This window comes from Dermochelys coriacea, chromosome 8 (assembly GCF_009764565.3).
Source record: "Dermochelys coriacea isolate rDerCor1 chromosome 8, rDerCor1.pri.v4, whole genome shotgun sequence".
In the NCBI taxonomy this organism is placed as follows: domain Eukaryota; kingdom Metazoa; phylum Chordata; order Testudines; family Dermochelyidae; genus Dermochelys; species Dermochelys coriacea.
In genome coordinates, this window is record NC_050075.1 from 94,741,513 (window position 1) to 94,763,390 (window position 21,878).

Below are 21,878 nucleotides of genomic sequence, written 5' to 3' on the forward strand. Positions count from 1 at the left end.
GGAGTGCACCAAAAAGTCTGTTTGTCCAGACTATCTAAAGCTCATAAATCTGTAAAACTAAGATAGAATCTCATGAGAATAGATTTTTACTAGGCTTTTCTACTTCCAGTCTTGGCCAGGTCTCGAATGTATAGAGGAGCATGAATTTGAAAAATAACAAGGGGGAAAAATGTCAATAAAGCCTCATAATTTTGAATATCACAATTAGTTCATTTAACGTTTGGTTGACTATTGTGAAGGCAGAAGAATATTCTTCTTGGGTATGGCCCTGCACTAGGGCTGTTTTTTGTTGGACTGCTCTTCAATGGAAAATTGGATTTTGGTTAAATAAATGTTTTGGGGAAAAGTGTCTATTTTTCACAGAAAAAATATATTTTGTCAAAAAAACTAACACTCAAATCCCAAAATGTATTCTAAAAAGTGAAAAATGTTGATTTGGAATATACACACACACACACCACCTCCCAGTGCCTCATAAGATCTGTAGCTTAGATGCCTCATATTCCTCTATAGGCCTGGTTCCCCTGGACAGGCTACATCTCCCAGGATGCACTGTAGCTAGGGACTTCCCAGGATGCACTGATGTCTCAGTGAGAGGGGAGACCGTGGTGCATCATGGGAGATGTAGCCCAGCCAGAGAGCCTGGGCCAGGGAGGAGAATGAGGGCATAAGGCAGCTGAACTATGACTCCCATGAGGCACTATGGCAGAAATTTTATATCAATTTTTTGTTTGTTTTTTGACTGAAACTTGTCAATTAGAAAAATGGAAATGTCTAAATTTTCTGTGGAACCTTTTGATGAAAATGTGTTCTTTTCTCTTTCATAGACAATTTTCTTTAAAAAAAGCCATTTTCCAAGCTGCTATAGTCTGAACTCAAAAGCCTTGATTCAAACTCACTGGAGCTTTTGGGTGTTCATTTGAAATCTGGATCCAGATAAAATTCCTTAGATTGAGCCCATAGCTAGTGTTTATTTTCTCTCTAGTGGAAATATGTTTAATACTTTTGCAATCTACGCATTCAAGGACTAATCCAAAGCCCCGTGAGCCAACAGAAAGACTGTTGACTTCACAGGCTTCGGAGCAGCCCTTTCTACATTTGATTATATTGGTCAAATAGGTGTTTATCTTTCCAGGGCTTCATAGTTCACTCTGGCTTGGCACTGATTATTATGTTGGTTTTCCCCTTTTTTGTAATAAAAATTTCACATAATGTCCATGTTTTCAGCTTGCCCTCAACCCACTCAAATCTTCTGCTTTGACAATATAATCCATTTCTTTGTTAACTACAACTCATCTCAGGTTTAAAGGAAGATATAAAATCAACTGTTTCAGGTAATCTACTCATGATTTCATAATTGCATTGAGTCCTAGAGATTTCAGTGTCCGTACTTGTCCAAGTTACACTTAGTATCCCATTTAAAAAAAATTCTGAACACAAACTAAGGGTAGGTTTTTTTCCTAACCCTTTAGATTCTAATCTGATATCAGTTGCCAGATCAGCTAGTAGAATCCATAGATTGATATAATTTGGATTTGGCCTGCTAATATCCTTGAGGAGTATGAAGATCAAAAGCACCAGTAGTGTGCGACTAAACATGAGTCCTAAAAATGCTTCCATAGGGAAAATATAAAGCAAAGCAGTTCATAAATCATCTACTAAAAGCACTTGGCAGGTCATTCTCAAGGCATTTCCTTATTTATATGAAATGAATTCAAAAAGTAAAAGGTGGCTCAAAGATCATTGTTGAGAAATGGGGAGTCAGCGGCAGCAACAAGAAAGTACCTTTTTCCTTAAAATGCATTTGTCCTCTGAATGACGTGACCCTGTATAAATGGTATTATGGGACTTCATGTTTGCTGTGTCCTGATGGCACCCTAGCAAATTTGCTCAGCTACAATAATGACTTTGGGCTGGATCATCAGGTTATACAAACTGAGGAACTGGTCCTTTGATTGTAACTACCAAACATGCAGATTTAGCCTAGGAATCCTCCAATTTTATTCTTACTGGCTACTGTGTTATCATCTGCCAAGAAGAATCTGTGGGGCAAATTCTACTCTCCGTTACACCTGGTTCTACTCTGTACCAAATTCTTCCCTCAGCAACCCCATGATGTTCAGTCTGTGCCCTCACTTACACGTGTGCACGCTCATTATAGTCCCTGCAGAATTTGTCCCTGCAGCAGGAACTTAACATAATTATTCTGCTGAAGATGCACAAAATAGAGGCAAGTCCAGCTCTTTCTCCCAAAGCTGTAGCTGCTCTGCACAGCTGATAGGACTAATATGTTCCCATTTTAGAAAGCTTTTATTGGTATCTCCATGGAACACAAATCTCATAACACAGGGCCTACATTTTGTTCACAAACTGAGGTCCCACCATAGCTTGCAGCGCAGGGCTGACCTTATGAAAACATCTTGACCTTTGTAATGAATACAACACTTGTTTCTTCCCCTTTTTTCTCCCTCCCGCTTAGGCAGAACCCCTGTCTGAACTGGTGACTGCAACGGACTTTGCAAATGCAAATACACTAAGGGAAAATATGAAGCGTGCCCTTGTGGAGTTTCAGCTGGAGACTAGTTCCTGTCATTGTGCTCCATGCCATGGCAATGGAATTGCCTTTTTGAAAGGTAGAATCTCACTTCTAATACGTATCTAGTATAAACGAACAGGGGAGCTGTAGGTAGGAGGCTTAACTGGCTGGTAATCTGTGTTCATTCCTTTCTCCTATTCATCCTGGTTAACATTATAAAGAAAATATATTTTAAAAAAGAGTAATTTCATTCATAAATCTCCATTGTTTAGTAGCAGCATCAGCAAATTGACACCATTTTAGCAAGTGTCTTTATCAGTTACATTTAAGAAACAGTTCCCACTTCAATTATTCATCAGAAGAAAAGTTCATGTCTTTAAGTCTTTCTTTGCTTTCAAGATCATTACCATCATCCTAATGTCTCGGCATTAATTAATGTTGTATTGTGAAGATGAAAAGCACCATATAAGTGCTAAGTACTGGTATCATCATCAGAATTGTTCAGTATTGCATCCTTTCCTTCCCTCCATTTTTAATAGAAGCTGCCCTGATTTTGAAGCTGACAGTGATTTAAAAATGCTGGGGGAAAAGTAATTAAATTGAATAAAAAACACATTTTCTAAATGGAGATTTATGGTGTGTGGGTTTTGCTAATAAAAGAAGATATTTTTCAAGTACCTAATTCAAATTGCATCTGGCAAAAATCCTGATGAGAATCTGGTTACATCTAAATGTGTCTAATGCAGAAATTATTGATTCAGGTACCATCCAGTTTGATTATAGCTCTTAACTGATTCCTCGGGTGATTACAGTTGTTTAAATAACTTATTAGGCCTCGAGTCCTGTTATCATTCTATTTAGGATAATTTGCCATGAAAGATGTTTTCAAATGACTATTGTCGTTAACACCCAGACTATGAATTCTGGGATCAGGGCCCCATTCTGCTAGGTGATGCACTTGCATGTAAAGAAAAGATGGTCTCTGCCCTAGAGAGGCAGCCTCTTCACCTACCATATTATGGAAACTGGAGTCAATAGAGAAATGTTCAGTATAATAATATACTGTAGAGAAGTACAGTAATCCAGCTTTCACTGTTATCCTTCTAGAAACGCGCTGTGAATGTATCTGTCCTATAGGATATCGTGGTACTGCCTGTGAGATCACAGAAAGAAAAGGTAAGAGGGATTAGAAAGATGATTAATTAAATGTGGATCCCAAGTTAAAGAGAAAAACAACCCTAAAAGCACTTATATCCCATTATAAACTCATGACTACTTTGCAGTCCATTATGGGCCTTTGAAATGGAATGGCCAGTCATATCATCATGTGTGTAAGTTATTTAGGTCTTTTTATGCAATCATTAACAACTATATGGCCTAGTGGCTAAAGCACAGGGCTGGGAATCAGAACTGTTAGGGCCTGGAGCATTTAAGTCAAGATGAGTTTTGCCACTGACTTTAGTTCTGCCACACATTCGCTGCCTAGCCTTGTATTTAAACTGTTTGCCTCTGCTTACCCATCTGTGAAATGGATCTAGCTATAGTATTCATTGATCCTTATCATGTCTGTAACTCCATCTGTTAGTTACCTTATATATACACACTATAGCTAGCTAGCTAGCTAGCTAGCTCCATTTCACAGATGGGTAAGAAGAGGCAGACAGGTTAAATCCAAGGCTAGGCCGTGAATGTGTGTCAGAAGTGGGCACAGAATTTAGGGTCTTAATCCTGCTCCCTGAAGTCAGTGGCAAAACTCATATTGACTTAAATGATCCAGGCCCAGGCCCTGAGTATCCTAAGATTATATATACTCGATCATAAGCAGGTTCATTTATAAGCCAACCCCCCCCCAAGATGGATAAGTAAAAATGGAAAATTTTTATGACCCTATAATTCAGGGGTCAGCAAACTTTGGCTCCTGGGCCATCAGGATAAGCCGCTGGTGAGCCGAGACGGTTTGTTTACCTCGAGCGTCCGCAGGCACAGAGGTAAACCTAAGTAAACAAACTGTCCTGGTGCGCCAACTGCTTACCCTGACAGGCTGGGACAGCAACTGGTGGGGAAATTTGGGGGAGGTGGGAGAAGCTGGGGATCAGGGGAGTAACCCCTGCAACCACCCCCCACATGACCCCATCCCGAGCCCGGGACCCCCACATTCTCCCCAACCCATCCCTTCCCACCTTGTCTGGGGAGGCCCAGGGGAGGATGTCTCTGGCCTGGCCGGAGCTGCTCCGGAAGGCTGGGAAGCGCGGCTGCAACGCCCTCCGGCAGGCCAGACTGGGAGGCGCAGCTGCAGCCTGCCAGCCCCGGAGCTGCAGCTGCTTTGGAGGCTTGGGGGAGAGCAGCATGGCAAGAAGCAGAGAGACTCTGGCCCCACCTCTTCTCTTCTGGCACTGCTGGCTGTGCTGCCTCTCCTTGCCCCCTCTGTGGCGGGGAGGGGCTGTGTCCCACCTCTCCCGCTCTCTATACCTGTTCATAAGCCGACCCCCTTCTCTGATGCTTCCCTTTTTTAATAAAAAAATTCGGCTTATGAATGAGTATATACGGTATATCAGGATACTTAGGGCCTGAGCCTGGATCATTTATATATATAATATATATATAAAGTATGGAAAGATTAAAAGATAGATAGATTTTAATCTTTCCTTATAAATCCATCCCTTTGGTCCTTTCCTCAGAAGTCCCTCCAATGTGACGGTATGTTTCTGTTGCTGTGGTATCCAGAACTCAGTGCAATTTTATCCATGATTTCACACCAAAGCCTTATCATTATTTCTGTGCTTTGAGGAGGAGCTGATTTTGAATATGCAGCACAAACCAGCACTTATATCCCATTATAAACTCATGACTATTTTGCAGTCCATTATGGGCCTTTGGTCTCCTCCAGCATCTCTGCTTCCCAAGTTTGTCCCTTCCAAGGAGTAAATGTCTCAGATTATTCTTCCTCAGCTATATTACAGCACATTTTAATTTTTCCCAATTAAATCTCATTTTGTTATTTTCCACCCCTGGTGCTAATGTCCCTAGGTTTCCTTGTATAATTTTTCTCTCCAGACTAGTGTTCATAAGTCCTCCCAATTTAATATCATCTGCAAATGTAATTGCTATTTATTTCCTTCAGATCATTAATCGTGATGTTAAATAAGACTAGTTTTTACATCAATCCCTGCAGAGCTAACGTAGATCCCTCCCCATAATTTGGTACATTGCCGTTTATCATTGCCCTTCGTTTACAGTCATTTCTTCAGTTTTCAGTCTAAATGACTGTATCCTATCCAAGCCAGAGTGAAGTACATTTTCAGCTAAAATTTCCCAGGGCACAGGGACAACTTCATAGCTAATTCTAAGGGAGTCCTATGAGTCTTTAATTGTTGTCACTTACACATTGTTCAGGTCTGCTTACTGTGTATGTCATAGCAGTAAAATCTCCATTAGACACTTATCAACATATAACTTCGCCTGCATTGAGTTTGGCTTACTGAATCTAAAGGGTTTAATATGTGTCACTTGTATGTCCAGGGTTAAGAAGAGGTGACCATATTTCCCAAAGAGAAAATGTGACACCACCAACTGCTCCCCATCCCCACCCACCATGCAAGGCTGTTGCCCCTTGCTGGAACCCTGCGGGGGGCCCCTCAGGAGGCTGTTGCCCGGTCGCTGGAACCCTGCGGGGGGCCCCTCAGGAGGCTGTTGCCCCTCGCTGGAACCCTGCGGGGGGCCCCTCAGGAGGCTAACCCTGCTGCCTCCTCCCCCCATGCTGGAATGTTCTCCCCCTCCCCCTACTCTATGTCCTCCCCTGCAAGGGGCTGGCATCTCTGCTCCCCCGCCTCCACGTTCCTCCGCACCACACCCTTCCTTTTTTGACAAAAGTGGGCATTTGTCCTATTTGCTCTTGTCAACTGATCAAGTCAGGAAGAGCAAACGGGACAAATGCCTCCTTTCGAAAGAAAAAAAAAAGTCGGGACAGCCGGGCCTGGGCTTAAAAAAGGAACTGTCCTGGCCAAAATGGGATGTTTTGAAGAGACGGGGTCTGGCAGAAAAAGAGTGACAGAAGAGTGTAAGTTAAAGTAGGCCACCTGCTACTTAAACATAAACCTGCTAACACCTTCCTCTGACTCCTCAGAATGTAAAGTGATCCCAGTTTGTGTCCTTCAGCTCCCTCAGACTCCCTTAGTCTCAACCAGAAGAGGTAAAATCACCTTGTGTCTTTTCATTGTCCCAGTTGAATGAAATGCAGAGTTTGAACAAGCACCGTCAACAATGAATAGAGAATTGGCATCTTTAAATAATTGTCCAGTTTTAATGGTCCAAGATATTCTTAGTAATGTGGACGAGGGGTATTGTGTTTGCATGTAGGTATGATTTGTGTGAGCTGGGAGCACGCCGTTTGAAAAGAAACATCTGTTGTGACACCCTTTTCTTTCTTCATGGTTTCTCCAGATGTTACTATAGATGGAAACTGGGGTTGCTGGTCCAGCTGGTCTGCATGTTCTGGAGGACAACGGATGAGAAGAAGACAGTGCAATAACCCTGCCCCACAAAATGGTGGCAAGCCATGCACTGGGCCAGATGTTGAAACTATTAGGTGTTAAGGAAAATTACTAAAAATATATAAACTAAAATGACTACCACCTTGCAAAGTTAGTGGGAAGATAATTATAATTGACTTGATCAAGCCTCTTTATTCCTCTTTAAGGGCCTGATCCAATGCACACTGAAGTCAACAGAAAGATCTAACAGGCATTGGAACAGGATTCGAATTTTTAATATGAGTCATTCTGATTTGACATGTTGGACAATTGTCCTGCAGGATTAAGTGTCCTTGTTTGTTTTAATATTGTGGCTTTGCTAAAGGCCTTTATTTCAGTGGGCTAATCAAACAAAACTATTTCTTGCATTATGTGATACCTGTTGATTTTTCTTGAGTTTTAATCTAATGTGTTCTCAGATTCCCCTGAGATAGGGAAAATGGCATTTTATCTTGCATACACCGGAAAGCAGATGTGACTCCTCAGAAGACAGCTGTGTCGTGTTGAGCAAAATGCAGAAAATTAAAAACTAAATCCGCATCAGAGCAATAGCATCTAATGTGAAATTTGAGTCAGATGTTTATCCTATTAGAAATTGTTTTGAAAAGAGAATTGAATTGAGTAGTACTCTCAAATACTGAAATACACCAAAGCATCAAATACACTCTCAAATACTCAAATACACGCTAACCTGTGCAATAATTTGTACTCTTATTCATGTGTAGCCCCATGTCCTGTTCACTGGCCCAGCATGAAGTTCTTCAAGCTAGGAGAAATCTGCCTTGTTACTTTTTACACAGCTTTGGGAAACTGCACCTCAGGCTCCCCTGTGTGCTCTGCATTGTGTGTCAGTGTGTATTCACCTCAGACAAACCACCAGGAACAAGAGCATGACTTTATTCTGTAAAGAAACGCAGAACAGGATTACAGTCTAGCAGCTGCCTCTCTGTTTGCCTGCCTCATGCTCCCAGCTTCAGTCAGTGCTGAAACTTCCTGCTGGGAGGGCAGAGGGTACATCCTGGCAGAAACCAACAAAGTCTCCCAACATGCCGCAGTCTGTAGCCCACAACTTGTAGTTCCCATGGCTACTGCTGAAGCACACAAGACCTTGGGCTACACATGGGATAAGCTTTCCATAGAACAAATACATTTAGAAGGAGACTGGAGCATAATATCCAAAAGGCAATTAAAGAAATTAAAATCATGAATTTTGAAGTATGCAAAACCATACCCCAGAATGAATACTGTATCCCATGGATGTTGTGGCCAAACGGGAAGTAGTGTCTGGAAGTTGATGTCTCAGAATGAGGTCATAATGCAAGCCAATCAGCATTCTACTTTACATACTCCAGAAATATCACTGTCTTTGCCTTTAGCAAAGCCACAATATTAAAACAAACAAGGACACTTAATCCTGCAGGACAGTTGTCCAACATGTCAAATCAGAATGACTCATATTAAAAATTCGAATCCTGTTCCAATGCCTGTTAGATCTTTCTGGGAACAGCTCTAGCAGTGATGGCAAAACTAGCCTTCATTGTCACAGAGGTGGGTCAATTGCTCCACTATTTGGTCCCCCTGAACTCCTCGGTGTTTCAACACACCCATTGCTAATCCAGCCAGTTCAAATATTTGAAATACAAAGAGGCCAGCAAACAAACCATAACAAAAAGAAACTAACTGTCTTCATGTATTTCTGATGTGCGTATCATGGTTGCTCCAGGTTCTTAAGACTCAGATTCTGTGTGAAATGGGACAGAAACACTCAGTTCTTGTATCTTCATTATTGGATGATGATCTTTGCAAAGACATTAGTCTGTAGTTGACCATGCTGTGTAATAACTATAGTCATGTCAGTGTTCCAGCAAAACTATGAATATGGCAACATATGCAAATATTTATCTGGTTGCCTATTTGTCGTAAGTTTGTAACATTTGCAAGGGCAAATATTCTTTTGTATGGTTTTCCAGTCCTTGCCACTTACTGTCTTTTCTGACTGACATTCTCTTTATGCAATTCTGCTAAAAAGAACTCATGCTCACTGACATTTTAAACAATGGAACATACATTTGATTTTAATCCTCATGCTGCCTACACAGTTATGGAATAGGTCTTTGTGTCGGCATTAAGAAAGGAAAAACATGTTGCAGATATAAAAGCAGAAAACACTCTTCTCATAATGGGCTACCTAATTGAGCTGCCACCCAAAAACGCTTCCATTTTATGCTGTAACTTCCATTTTTATGCTGTAACGCTTTTATGTGCTGGAAGTTTGCCAGGAGGCACATTAGGGTCCCCATCAAAGAGGGCACAGCCAAAGCAAAATATATTTAAAGGGATACCAGCATGGCTGTTAGACACAGAACCCTGATTAACCAACATTGTTGCATCTCACAGGTGTCCATGCAACTAGCATGCAAACATGCAGTGCCGCACTTGAGTTCTCCCTGCTTCAAAACAGGCCAAGGATGGAAATTAACAAGGTATTCTGCTCTACAAGAGTATGTTCTGTTTTGTATTTCAACAGCTTTCCTGAGCATGATGATGAAGTAATCCGGCAGATCAGAGGCTCACATGCACATCCATTAACTGCATCTGCAGTCACAAACAAACTTTGTAACCTGACTTCGAAAGATCCACTGAGCAGACAAATATTTTATCACTGTTTCAGGTCTGGGGTGAAGGGTAATACCGATATTTCAAAATCAGCAGGATTATTTAAGTATAATTTCTGTTGGAGATTCAGTTTGGGGCCTGTAAGCCTTGGAATTCTCCCTTAAAAGACGGAACTTATTTTGTCCTTGTGGTTTTTGAACTAACTTATGATTTATTATGGCCTAGGGTAATAAAAAATCATGATGCACAAGCTTTTATTGCTTCATTTAGCTACATATTAAATAAATGCTACAGTCTTTTTGATGGTTCTGATTTCTGTGGAAATTTTTATTAATATTTCACATATGATAACATGAGAGAGCTACAGTAAAAAATCCAATTGTATACAGGATGTTTGTATGCTCCTTCTTTATTCTACTTTTCTAGTCCTTTTTAGTGATGCTCATTCAGTGTTTTGGCTAAATGGGCCTTTCACGTCTCAGACATCCAGGGATCCAATCTAGAGTAAGTGGCAATCATCTCTTCACTTTTGACTAGCTCTTAACAGTTCTGAGAAATGGGCTTCTCTGAGATCACAATATTACTACATGTACCAAGATCTTATTTCCCAAAACAATATCCCCAGCAAACCATGTAGACACTTCCTGGGCTGGAGACCAAGGATCAGATTCTGATAAAAGTTTCAGCACACGTCTGTGTTTACAGGCACAATTTTGGCATATGCAAACACTTACGCCAGGTCTACACTGAAAAGTTAGGTTGATCCATCTACATCACTCAGGGGTGTGAAAAATTCACACCCCAAGCGACATAGTTAAACCAATCTAACCCCTAAGGTAGACAGCACTATGTTGACAGAAGAATTCTTCTGTTGACATAGCTACCACCTCTCAGGGAGGTGGATTCACTATGGTGATGGGAGAACCCCTTCTGTCGCTGTAGTGAGTGTTTACACTGAAACATCACAGCGGTGCCGCTATCGTTATTTAAGTATAGACATAGACTCCTAGTTAACTAGCGACCAAGTGCCATTTGGATAAGTAAAGTATAAAGCTAACTCCCAGTTCATACATGAAATTGTCCTTTGCTCATGGCTAATACAGGTTTTTTTTCTTGTGCAAAAATTCTGAATGCAAATGTGCCAGTTACTTTTATAAATATGGTTGTCAGTGTAGAGGATATCTCTAAAATTTTCTACTTTTCTCTTGAAGGCCATCACACTGGTCTATCTTTTTAGTTGTGTCTTCTTCTGGATCCTATAAATGCTGTTTCTCAATCTACTAAAGGGGTGTGCTAGTCAATTATGTGAGCCACATTTCATCTTTCTAGGGTAAAGCCTATTTGATACTCTCAGCCCCTAACAGGTTGGGGAACAAGCGAATCAACTTGGTGTCCAATTTACACCCTTCATTCTACCTTTTTCTCACCAGGTAAGACTACGCACTCTTCTTTTGTAATAATTAGCTATACAGAAAAACTTTACTTATCTTCTCCCATACTGGCGTAGCTGTGGCCTGCTCGTCTGACCACAAGATTAGAGGCTTGGAATCCCTGAGTTCTAATCCCAGCTCAGTAGCCTTGGTCAGCTTCTCCTGTGTCAAATGGATACAATTATACTACTCCAACTTCCTGTGGGATATCTAGTTGTAAATAAGCATAACTTTGATTTTCTTAATCTAAGTACAAATAAGATTGAAATCCTAACCAATTTCTGTCTAGCAGCCAGTATTCTCAAATATTCACAGAAAGACACATTCGTTGACTCTGCAGAGGGCCCACATATTGATGAGGGAATATTGGTGAGGTAAAGAATGGCCATCAATGCACTGCCCTTTCAACTCTGCCCTTCAGAGCTGTATTAAAAATCAGTTCCTCCCCAAAGCCTCCTTTGTCCAAGCGCTTTTCAGAATTAATAAAGCTCCATGACATCTCTGTGCAGTAGATAAGTGCTATTTCACACAGTTTACAGATAGAATAACAGAGACACAAAGAGATTAAGCGACTTGCCACAAATCTATGCAGAGTAGGAAATAGGACCTAGAATCTAGGCTCCAAATCCTGGATATAGAATTAAAAAAATAACTAAATAAAGCAAAGTAAGAAAGAAAATGAGAATGGAAAGGGGGAAGAGGTTCACAGGAAGGAGAAGGAGACATAATGCTACAACCACTAAAACATTCCACCTCTTGGTAAGTGCCCAGTAGAATTGCCATAATTTGACTAAGTTACACAACCACATTTACCTCCTTTCTTTGTCTCCTGGTATAGTTGTGTTTTAACTTTTCCTACTTTGAGAAATCAATGGAAATAAATATTACTTCCTTATTTATGATGATGCTGCAACATTTGTAATATAGGGATCATGACCTCATTGTGCTAGGCACTTTCCAAACACACGAGACAGCTCTCCCCAAAGAATCTGGAATCTAGGGAATTTTTTTGATGTGTCATTTGCTTATGTACATTTGTATTGCACAGTATACAGAAAGGAAAGGCAGTAATTTTAGAGCAGATATTGCTGGGGATTCTTGTGGCTGTGAAAACCCAGTCTCAAAGGGAATCAGAGAAGTCAGGTAGTCAGCATGACATTAACCTTTAGGTAGAAAACAGTTCTTTATCTGAAGCTCTGCCATTATCTGCTCTTCTGTATGTCAGTTATCTTGGGACTGCACCTTGCAAACTAAGGTGTACTGTCATCAATCATTTGCTGTTGTCTATTGTGTACTGGTTCCTTGCTTTTGTTAATAAACTAGTTTGCTTACATGCATAAAATTATCTGATTTTGAAACTGTTTATTCACAGCATCATCTGTCTAGCACAGGGGTCAGCAACCTATGGCACGCGAGCCGATTTTTAATGGCACGCTGCTGCCTGCTGAATCCCAGCCACCGGCCCCGCTCAGCCCGCAGCCGAACCCAGGCCGGGAACCCGGCAGGCAGCAGCGTGCTATTAAAAATCCTGCCCACCCCGGCCCACTCTTCTCATCCTCCACCCCCCGGCAGGGTGAAGAAGCTTGGTCCTGCCACCTGCTGCTGCAGGGCAGGCAAGTTCCCTCCCTCCCCCGCCTCTTCCCCCAGCGTGCAGGGTTCCTGCCCCTCCTCCTCTCCCTCCTTGACCCCGATCAACTGATGGCCCTTGCCGGGGCGGGGGATGTTAGGATATAGATATTCAGGCCTGACTGTAAAGGCCTAGACTCTAAGAATGTAGGTGTATTCTTATCACTTGGCTAGTTAGTGGTATAAAAGAAAGACTCAAAATCACTGTCTGCCAGCGTAAGGTCCTTCTCTTACTGTGACAGTCTGAGGCCCTCTTCTTAAGCTAAGGCCTTTGGCTAAGCAGCAGAGGCAGCCATAAGCTGGGAAGTGACCGGTCACCTGCTCACATTCCAACCTAGTCATATTGAAGTAAGGTGCTAACGGGCCGTTAGGAATACAGTCCTGTCCTGATAATGCCCATCCTCTCCAGAGAAAGGGAAGTGCCTAAAAGATGTAAAAGGAAACTTAGTTTGATAGCATCCTGTCTGGCAAGAACTCACTTATCAATAGCTGGGATGTGAAATCCTCACTTTTGTATTGTTTTGTCATTATAGATCCCACTTTGCCATTGTTTGTCTGTATAAACTCTGTCTGGTTCTGTGATTGTTTCTGTGGGCTGTGTAATTAATTTTGCTGGGTGTAAACTAATTAAGCTGGTGGGATATAATTGGTTACATAATCATGTTACAGAGTAGCAGCCGTGTTAGTCTGTATCCGCAAAAAGAAAAGGAGGACTTGTGGCACCTTAGAGACTAACAAATTTATTTGGGCACAAGCTTTCGTGAGCTACAGCTCACTTCATCGGATGCATTATGTTAGGATTGGTTAGTTAAATTTCAGGAAAATGATTGGTTAAGGTATAGCTAAGCAGAACTCAAGTTTTACTAAGTAGTCTGCAGTCAATCAGGGAGTGTGTGGGTGGAAATGGGAACAGGGAATGGGGATGGGGAAATTGGAATCATGTTTGGCTAAGGGCAGGAATGGGAACAGGGACACAGGTAAGGCTCTGTGGTGTCGGAGCTGGGAAGGGGGACACTAAAGAAGGAAACTGGAATCATGCTTGCTGGAAGTTCACCCCAATAAACATGGAATTGTTTGCACCTTTGGACTTTGGGTATGGTTGCTCTCTGTTCATGCGAGAAGGACCAGGGAAGTAAGTGGGTGAAGGAATAAGTCCCCTAACAGGGGAGAGGAGGAGCCACCACACACTCACTGCTCCGGGGAGGAGGTGGAGAACAGGTGGGGACGGGGACAGGGGTGGGGGTGGAATCAGGGCATATCCCCTCCAGCCCCCTGCTGTGAGCCGCTCTGGGTGGGGGGCTGGGAGCACCCCTATGACCCCAGCCCACACCCCCAGCCCTCTGCCCTGACCCCTGCACTCCCCCCCCACACCCCCAGCCCTCTGTCCTGACCCCTGCACCCACACACACACACACCTCCAGCCCTCTGTCCTGACCCCTGCACTCCCCCCACACACACCCCCAGCCCTCTGCCCTGTTCCCTGCACCCCCCCACACCCCTAGCCCTCTCTCCTGACCCCTGCACTCCCCCCCACACACACCCAGCCCTCTGCCCTGACCCCTGCACTCCCCCCACCCCCCTAGCCCTCTCTCCTGACCCCTGCACTCCCCCCACACACACACCCAGCCCTCTGCCCTGATCCCTGCATCCCTACACACACACACACCCAACCCTCTGCCCTGACCCCTGCACCCCCCACACACACCCAGTCCTCTGCCCTGACCCCTGCACTCCCCCCTCGCACACACCCAGCTCTCTGCCCTGACTCCTGCACCTCCCCACACACATCCAGCCCTCTGCCCTGATCCCTGCACCCCCCCCACACCCCTAGCCCTCTCTCCTGACCCCTGCACCCCCCCACACACCCCCAGCCCTCTGCCCTGACCCCTGCACCCCTTCACACACCCCCAGCCTTCTGCTCTGATCCCTGCACCCCCCACACACACACCCAGCCCTCTGCCCTGACCCCTGCACTCCCCCCACACCCCCCAACCCTCTGCCCTGACCCCTGCATCCGCACACACACCCAGCCCTCTTCCCTGAGCCCTGCACCCCCCATGACCCTAGCCCTGACTCCAGCACCCCCACACACATATACCCAGCCCCCCCACAGCTCTTGCCCTGACTTCTGCACTCCCTCACATACCCCCAGTCCTCTTACCTGACTCCTGCACCCTTCTCACACACCTCCAGCCCCCTGTCCTGACTACTGCACCCCCCACACACATACCCAGCCCCACCAAACCCCATGTCCTGACTCTTGCACACCCTACATTCCCACCCCCACCCCTCTCACCAAATGGGAGCTGCCCAGGGAAGCACTCCATACCCAAACCTCCTGCCCCAACCCTGAGCCCCCTCCCTCATTCTAGCTCCTGGCCAGATCCTACACCCAGCCCAGTGCTCAGTGCACTCCCACCCTTAGCTCAGTGCAGAGAGAGAGGAAGAGAATGGGCTAGAACCAGGGAGAAGGTAGGTACCCATCTATGTGGGCAGGGCCAGGATCCCAGACTGGCAGCGGGTTGAGTGGGGCCGGCAGCCGGGATCCTAGCTGGCAGGAGCCAGCGGATGGAACCCCAGACCAGTAGTGGGCTGAGCTGCTCAGCCCACTGCCAGTCGGGGGTCCCGGCCGCCAGCCCCGCTCAGCCCACTGCCAGTCTGGGGTCCCGGCCACCAGCCCCGCTCAGCCCACTGCTGGTCTGGGGTCCTGGCCGCCAGCCCCACTCAGCCTGCTGCTGGTCTGCGGTTCTGGCTGCCAGCCCCTTGCCAGCCAGGGCCCTGCACAGCCTGCTGCCGGACTAGGTGAATGGAACCCCAGGCTGTCAGCGGGCTGAGTGGGCCGGCGGCGTAAGATCAGCATTTTAATTTAATTTTAAATGAAGCTTCTTCAACATTTTAAAAACCTTGTTTACTTTACATTCGACAATAGTTTAGTTATATAATATATAGACTTATAGAGCGAGACCTTCTAAAAAATGTTAAAATGTATTACTGGCATGCGAAACCTTAAATTAAAGTGAATAAATGAAAACTCGGCACACCACTTCTGAAAGGTTGCTGACCCCTGGTCTAGCATTTAACTATAAGAGAAATAAACAAGGTCTCTGAGGAGCTATCCCTTAAGAAATATATAGGATAAATAGCTGCATCAAATATATATCAGTGTGCAGGAGGGCAGAATTCATTCTTTAAAAGCAGGATGGAATGCTATTTTAATGTACCTTATAAGATTTTAGTTTAGGTAAAAAAACGAGGAATACTTGTGGCACCTTAGAAACTAACAAATTTATTTGGGCATAAGCTTTCATGGGCTAAAATCCACTTCATCGGATGCATGCAATGGAAAATACAGTAGGAAGATATATATATACACAGAACATGAAAAAATGGGTGTTGCCATATCAACTATAATGAGACTAATCAATTAAGGTGGGCTATTATCAGCAGGAGAAAAAAAACTTTTGTAGTGATAATTAGGATGGCCCATTTCAAACAGTTGTCAAGAAGGTGTGAGTAACAATAGGGGGAAAAAGTCAGCATGGGGAAATAGTTTTTACTTTGCGTAATGATCCATCTACTCCCAGTCTTTATTCAAGCCTAATTTAATGGTGTCCAGTTTGCAAATTAATTCAAATTCTGCAGTTTCTCATAGGAGTCTGTTTTTGAAGTTTTTTTGTTGGAGAACTGCGACTTTTAGGTCTGAAATTGAGTGACCAGGGAGGTTGAAGTATTCTCCGACTGGTTTTTGAATGTTATAGTTCTTGACGTCTGATTTGTGTCCATTTATTCTTTTGCATAGAGACTGTCCAATTTGGCCAGTGTACATGGCAGAGGGGCATTGTTGGCACATGATGGCATATATCACATTGGTAGATGTGCAGGTGAACGAGCCTCTAATAGTGTGGCTGATGTGATTAGGTCCTATGATGGTGTCCCTTGAATAAATATGTGGATAGAGTTGGTAACGGGCTTTGTTGCAAGGATAGGTTCCTGGGTTAGGTTTTTGTTGTGTGGTGTGTGGTTACTGGTGAGTATTTGCTTCATGTTGGGGGGCTGTCTGTAAGTGAGGATTGGCCTGTCTCCCAAGATCTGTGAGAGTGAGGGATTGTCCTTCAGGATAGGTTGTAGATCCTCAATGATGCGCTGGAGAGGTTTTAGTTGGGGGCTGAAGGTGACAGCTAGTGGCGTTCTGTTACTTTCTTTGTTGAGCCTGTCCTGGAGTAGGTAACTTCTGGGTACTCTTCTGGCTCTGTCAATCTGTTTCTTCACTTCAGCAGGTGAGTATTATAGTTTTAAGAATGCTTGATAGAGATCTTGTAGGTGTTTGTCTCTGCTAATTTTTTCCCCTACTGTTACTCACACCTTCTTGTCAACTGTTTGAAATGAGCCATCCTGATTATCACTACAAATGTTTTTTTTTCTGCTGCTGATAATAGCCCACCTTAATTGATTGGTCTCGTTACAGTTGGTATGGGCAACACCCATTTTTTCATGTTCTCTGTGTATATATATCTTCCTACCGTATTTTCCACTGCATGCATCCGATGAAGTGGGTTTTAGCCCATGAAAGCTTATGCCCAAATACATTTGTTAGTCTCTAAGGTGCCACAGGTACTCCTTGGTTATTTTTTGCCGATACACACTAACACGGCTACCACTCTGAAACTAGTTTAGGTAAGAAACCTACTCTTCCTCTTCTCATCTCATCTACTGCAACTTGCATGCCGGGCTCCTTGTTGTTGGTTATCTTAGTTTCTTTGACTAGATCATAAATGCATAATTTCTCATAATCTTTTACAGACCACAGAGGCATGTCCCCTCTTTCTCTGCACTTCCATTTCATTTCTCTGAGTTCTCAGTTTCAGTTCTGAGAATGGCTGGGCCCTGGATGGAGTGGGAAAGCCTCGGGGGAGTTAAGAGACTTCTAATTGACATTTGAATAAAACCTCAGCATTTCACTGTCATTTGTTATAAGGAGATTGTTGAACAGTCTTTTTTGTAGATCTGTGATCATTTGGAGAAATCGCTCTGTACAACTTAGAATCATAGACTTTAAGGTCAGAAGAGACCATCATGATCATCTAGTCTGACCTCCTGCACAATGCAGGCCATAGAATCGCACCCACCAACTCCTGTAACAAACCCCTAACTTATGTCTGAGCTACTGAAGTCCTCAAATCATGGTTTAAAGACTTCAAGGTGCAGAGAATCCTCCAGCAAGTGACCCATGCCCCATGCTGCAGAGGAAGGTGAAAATCCCCCAGGGCCTCTGCCAATCTGTCCCGGGGGAAATTCCTTCCCAACCCCAAATATGGCAATCAGCTAAACCCTGAGCATGTGGGCAAGACTCACCAGCCAGACACCCAGGAAAGATTTCTCTTTAGTAACTCAGATCCCACTCCATCTAACATCCCATCACAGGCCATTGGGCATATCTACCGCTAATAGTCGAAGATCTATTAATTACCAAAATTAGGCTATCCCATCATATCATCTCCTCCATAAACTTATCAAGCTTTGTCTTGAAACCAGATATGTCTTTTGCCCCCACTGCTTCCCTTGGAAGGCTGTTCCAGAACTTCACTCCTCTGATGGTTAGAAACCTTCGTCTAATTTCAAGTCTAAACTTCCCGATGGCCAGTTTATATCCATTTGTTCTTGTGTCCACATTGGTGCTGAGCTGAAATAATTCCTCTCCCTCTCCTGTATTTATCCCTCTGATATATTTATAGAGAGCAATCATATCTCCTCTCAGCCTTCTTTTAGTTAGGCTAAACAAGCCAAGCTCATTGAGTCTCCTTTCATAAGACAGGTTTTCCATTCCTCGGATCATCATACTAGCCCTTCTCTGTACCTGTTCCAGTTTGAATTCGTCCTTCTTAAACATGGGAGACCAGAACTGCACACAATATTCCAGATGAGGTCTCACCAATGCCTTGTATAAGAGTACTAACGCCTCCTTATCTCTACTGGAAATACCTTGCCTGATGCAGCCCAAGACCGCATTAGCTTTTTTCACAGCCATATCACATTGGCAGCTCATAGTCATCCTGTGATCAACCAATACTCCGAGGTCCTTCTCCTCCTCTGTTACTTCCAAGTAATGCATCCCCAGTTTATAACAGAAATTCTTCTTGTTAATCCCTAAATGCATGACCTTGCACTTTTCACTATTAAATTTCATCCTATTACTATTACTCCATTTTACAAGGTCATCCAGATCTTCCTGTATGATATCCTGGTCCTTCTCTGTATTGGCAATACCTCTCAGTTTTGTGTCATCTGCAAACTTTATTAGCACATTCCCACTTTTTGTGCCAAGTTCAGTAACAAAAAGATTAAATAAGATTGGTCCCAAAACCAATCCCTGAGGAACTCCACTAGTAACCTCCTTCCAGCCTGACAGTTCACCTTTCAGTGTGACTCCCCTTTAACCAGTTCCTTATCCACCCTTCAATTTTCATATTGATCCCCATCTTTTCCAATTTAGCTAATAATTCTCCATGTGGAACCATATCAAATACCTTACTGAAATAGAGGTAAATTAGATCCACTGGATTCCCTTTGTCTAAAAAATCTGTTACCTTCTCAAAGAAGGAGATCAGGTTGGTTTGACACGATCTACCTTTTGTAAAGCCATGTTGTATTTTGTCCCAATTACCATTGACCGCAATGTCCTTAACTACTTTCTCCTTCAAAATTTTTTCCAAGACCTTACATACTATAGATGTCAAACTAACAGGCCTGTAGTTACCTGGATCAGTTTTTTTACTTTTCTAAAAATAGGAACTATGTTAGCAATTCTCCAGTCATACAGTACAACCCCTGAGTTTACAGTTTGATTAAAAATTCTTGCTAATGGGCTTGCAATTTCAGGTGCCAATTCCTTTAATATTCTTGGATGAAGATTATCCGGGCCCCCCGATTTTGTCTCATTAAGCTGTTCGAGCTTGGCTTCTACCTCGGATGTGGTAATATCTACCTCCATATTCTCATTCCCATTTCTCGTCCTACCATTATCCCCAAGCTCCTCATTAGTCTCATTAAAGACTGAGGCAAAGTATTTGTTTAGATATTGGGCCATCCCTAGATTATCCTTAACCTCCACTCCATCCTCAGTGTTAAAGTGGTCCCACTTCTTCTTTCTTTGTTTTCTTCTTATTTATACGTCAATAGAACCTTTTACTATTGCTTTTAATTCCCTTTGGAAGATCCAACTCTACATGGCTTTTAGCCCGTCTCACTTTATCCCTACATGTTCTGACCTCAATAAGGTAGCTTTCCTTGCTAATCCCTTCCATTCCTTTTAGGCTTTCTGCTTTTTCTTAATCACCTCTCTGAGATGCTTGCTCATCCAGCTTGGTCTACAACTCCTGCCTATGAATTTTTTCCCCTTTCTTGGGATGCAGGCTTCTGATAGTTTCTGCAATTTTGACTTGAAGTAATTCCAAGCCTCCTCCACCTTTAGATCCACAAGTTTTTCAGTCCAATCCACTTCCCTAACTAATTTCCTTAATTTTTTAAAGTTAGCTTTTTTGAAATCAAAAACCCTAGTTACAGATCTATTTTTGTTTATCCTTCCATTTAGTTTGAACTGAATTAGCTCATGATCGCTCAAACCAAGGTTGTTCCCTACAACCATTTCTTCTATGAGGTCCTCACTGCTCACCAAAACCAAATCTAAAATGGCGTCTCCTCTTGTCAATTCAGCAACTACTTGGTGAAGAAATCCATCATCTATCGCACCCAGGAAAATCTGAGCCCTATTGTTATTAGTAGCACTTGTCCTCCAGTCTGTATCTGGGAAGTTAAAGTCTCCCATGATCACACAATTCCCATTAGCATTTACTTCTTTTAAAACATTAAAGAGGTCTCTATCCATATCCAGATCGGATCCTGGCAGTCTATACCACACCCCGAGCACTATCCCAGGAGACGCTCTAGTAGCTTTCTTCCCCAATGTGATTTTTTGCCCAAACAGACTCTGTCTTATCCATTCCATCACTTCTTATTTCTTTACAGTCTACCTCATCATTGATATACAATGCTACTCCACCACCTTTGCCTTTATTTCTGTCTTTCCTAAACAGCACATACCCTTCAATACCCGTACTCCAGTCATGACTACTATTCCACCATGTTTCTGGTATCCCTATAATATCTGGTTTCACTTCATGCACCAGTAGCTCTAGTTCCTCCATTTTGTTATCTAGGCTCCTCGCATTAGTGTACAAACATCTTAATTTTTGCTGTTTGGCTTCTCTCACATTCTTTACCCGATTAGGCACAGACATTCCACCGCCAATATTACCTATTAGATTGGTATGTACACTGCCCTTCTGCCTTATGTCCATTCTCCTACCCACGGCTGTATCCTTTCTTACTTCGTTTTCTTCCCTCTCAAAGAGAAAATCTGGTGTGGAGATTACCTGGACATCTCCCAACCATCTCCCCCTAATTCCTAGTTTAAAGCTCTCTTTATCAGTTGTGCCAGCCTTGATCCTAGAAGTCTATTTCCTTCTCTACTCAGATGAAGTCCATCCCGAGAGAACTGTCCTCTGTCTGTGAACGCCTCCCAGTGGCCATACATCCCAAAGCCCTTCTTATAGCACTACTGCCTAAGCCATCTGTTGACAGTCATAATCTTGTCAAACCTTTGTTGCCCTTCTCTAGGAACAGACAGAATCCCACTGAAGATCACCTGAGCCTCGATTTCCTTAAGTGTCTTCCCCAGCCTGGCATAGTCTCCCTTGATATGTTCCAGCGAGAATCTTAGGACTTCAGGTTGATATGATGAAGTTGTTACTATAAAAATTGCTGTAACATTGAATGCCTCTATGTTAATGTGGATTCCACCATGGGCTGACAGGGTTTCTAGTACATCTCCATCTGGTTAAGGACAATGGAGAGTAGTTAGTTTTACCATCTGTACTCTGACCACACAATGGGTGTGCTGAGAAGTTTTTCTCATGTGAAAACAGTTTTTCCCAACCTCCAGCAGGGGCCAGGGGTTTGGAGAGTGGAAACTTAGTAGCAGCAGGGCAAACAAACCAAGGTACTGATGTTAGCCTTTAAAAGTCACAGATGGATGCATCGGGGAAGACTCAGAGAGCCACACAGGAAGTTTTGGGCAGAAGAGGG

General features: G+C 43.3%; 1 protein-coding gene across 1 annotated transcript in view; it reads left to right on the top strand.

Moving 5' to 3' along the window:
* C8B (complement C8 beta chain) overlaps nt 1-12,441 on the top strand; it is a 34,502-nt gene extending 22,061 nt beyond the window's left edge. The window contains exons 10-12 of the mRNA XM_038413995.2: nt 2,480-2,633; nt 3,644-3,712; nt 6,977-12,441. Of these exons, the coding sequence (XP_038269923.1) occupies nt 2,480-2,633; nt 3,644-3,712; nt 6,977-7,128 (375 nt within the window). The 3' untranslated portion in view covers nt 7,129-12,441. The remainder of the gene's footprint in view (nt 1-2,479; nt 2,634-3,643; nt 3,713-6,976) is intronic.
* Nucleotides 12,442-21,878: the final 9,437 nt, after the last annotated feature.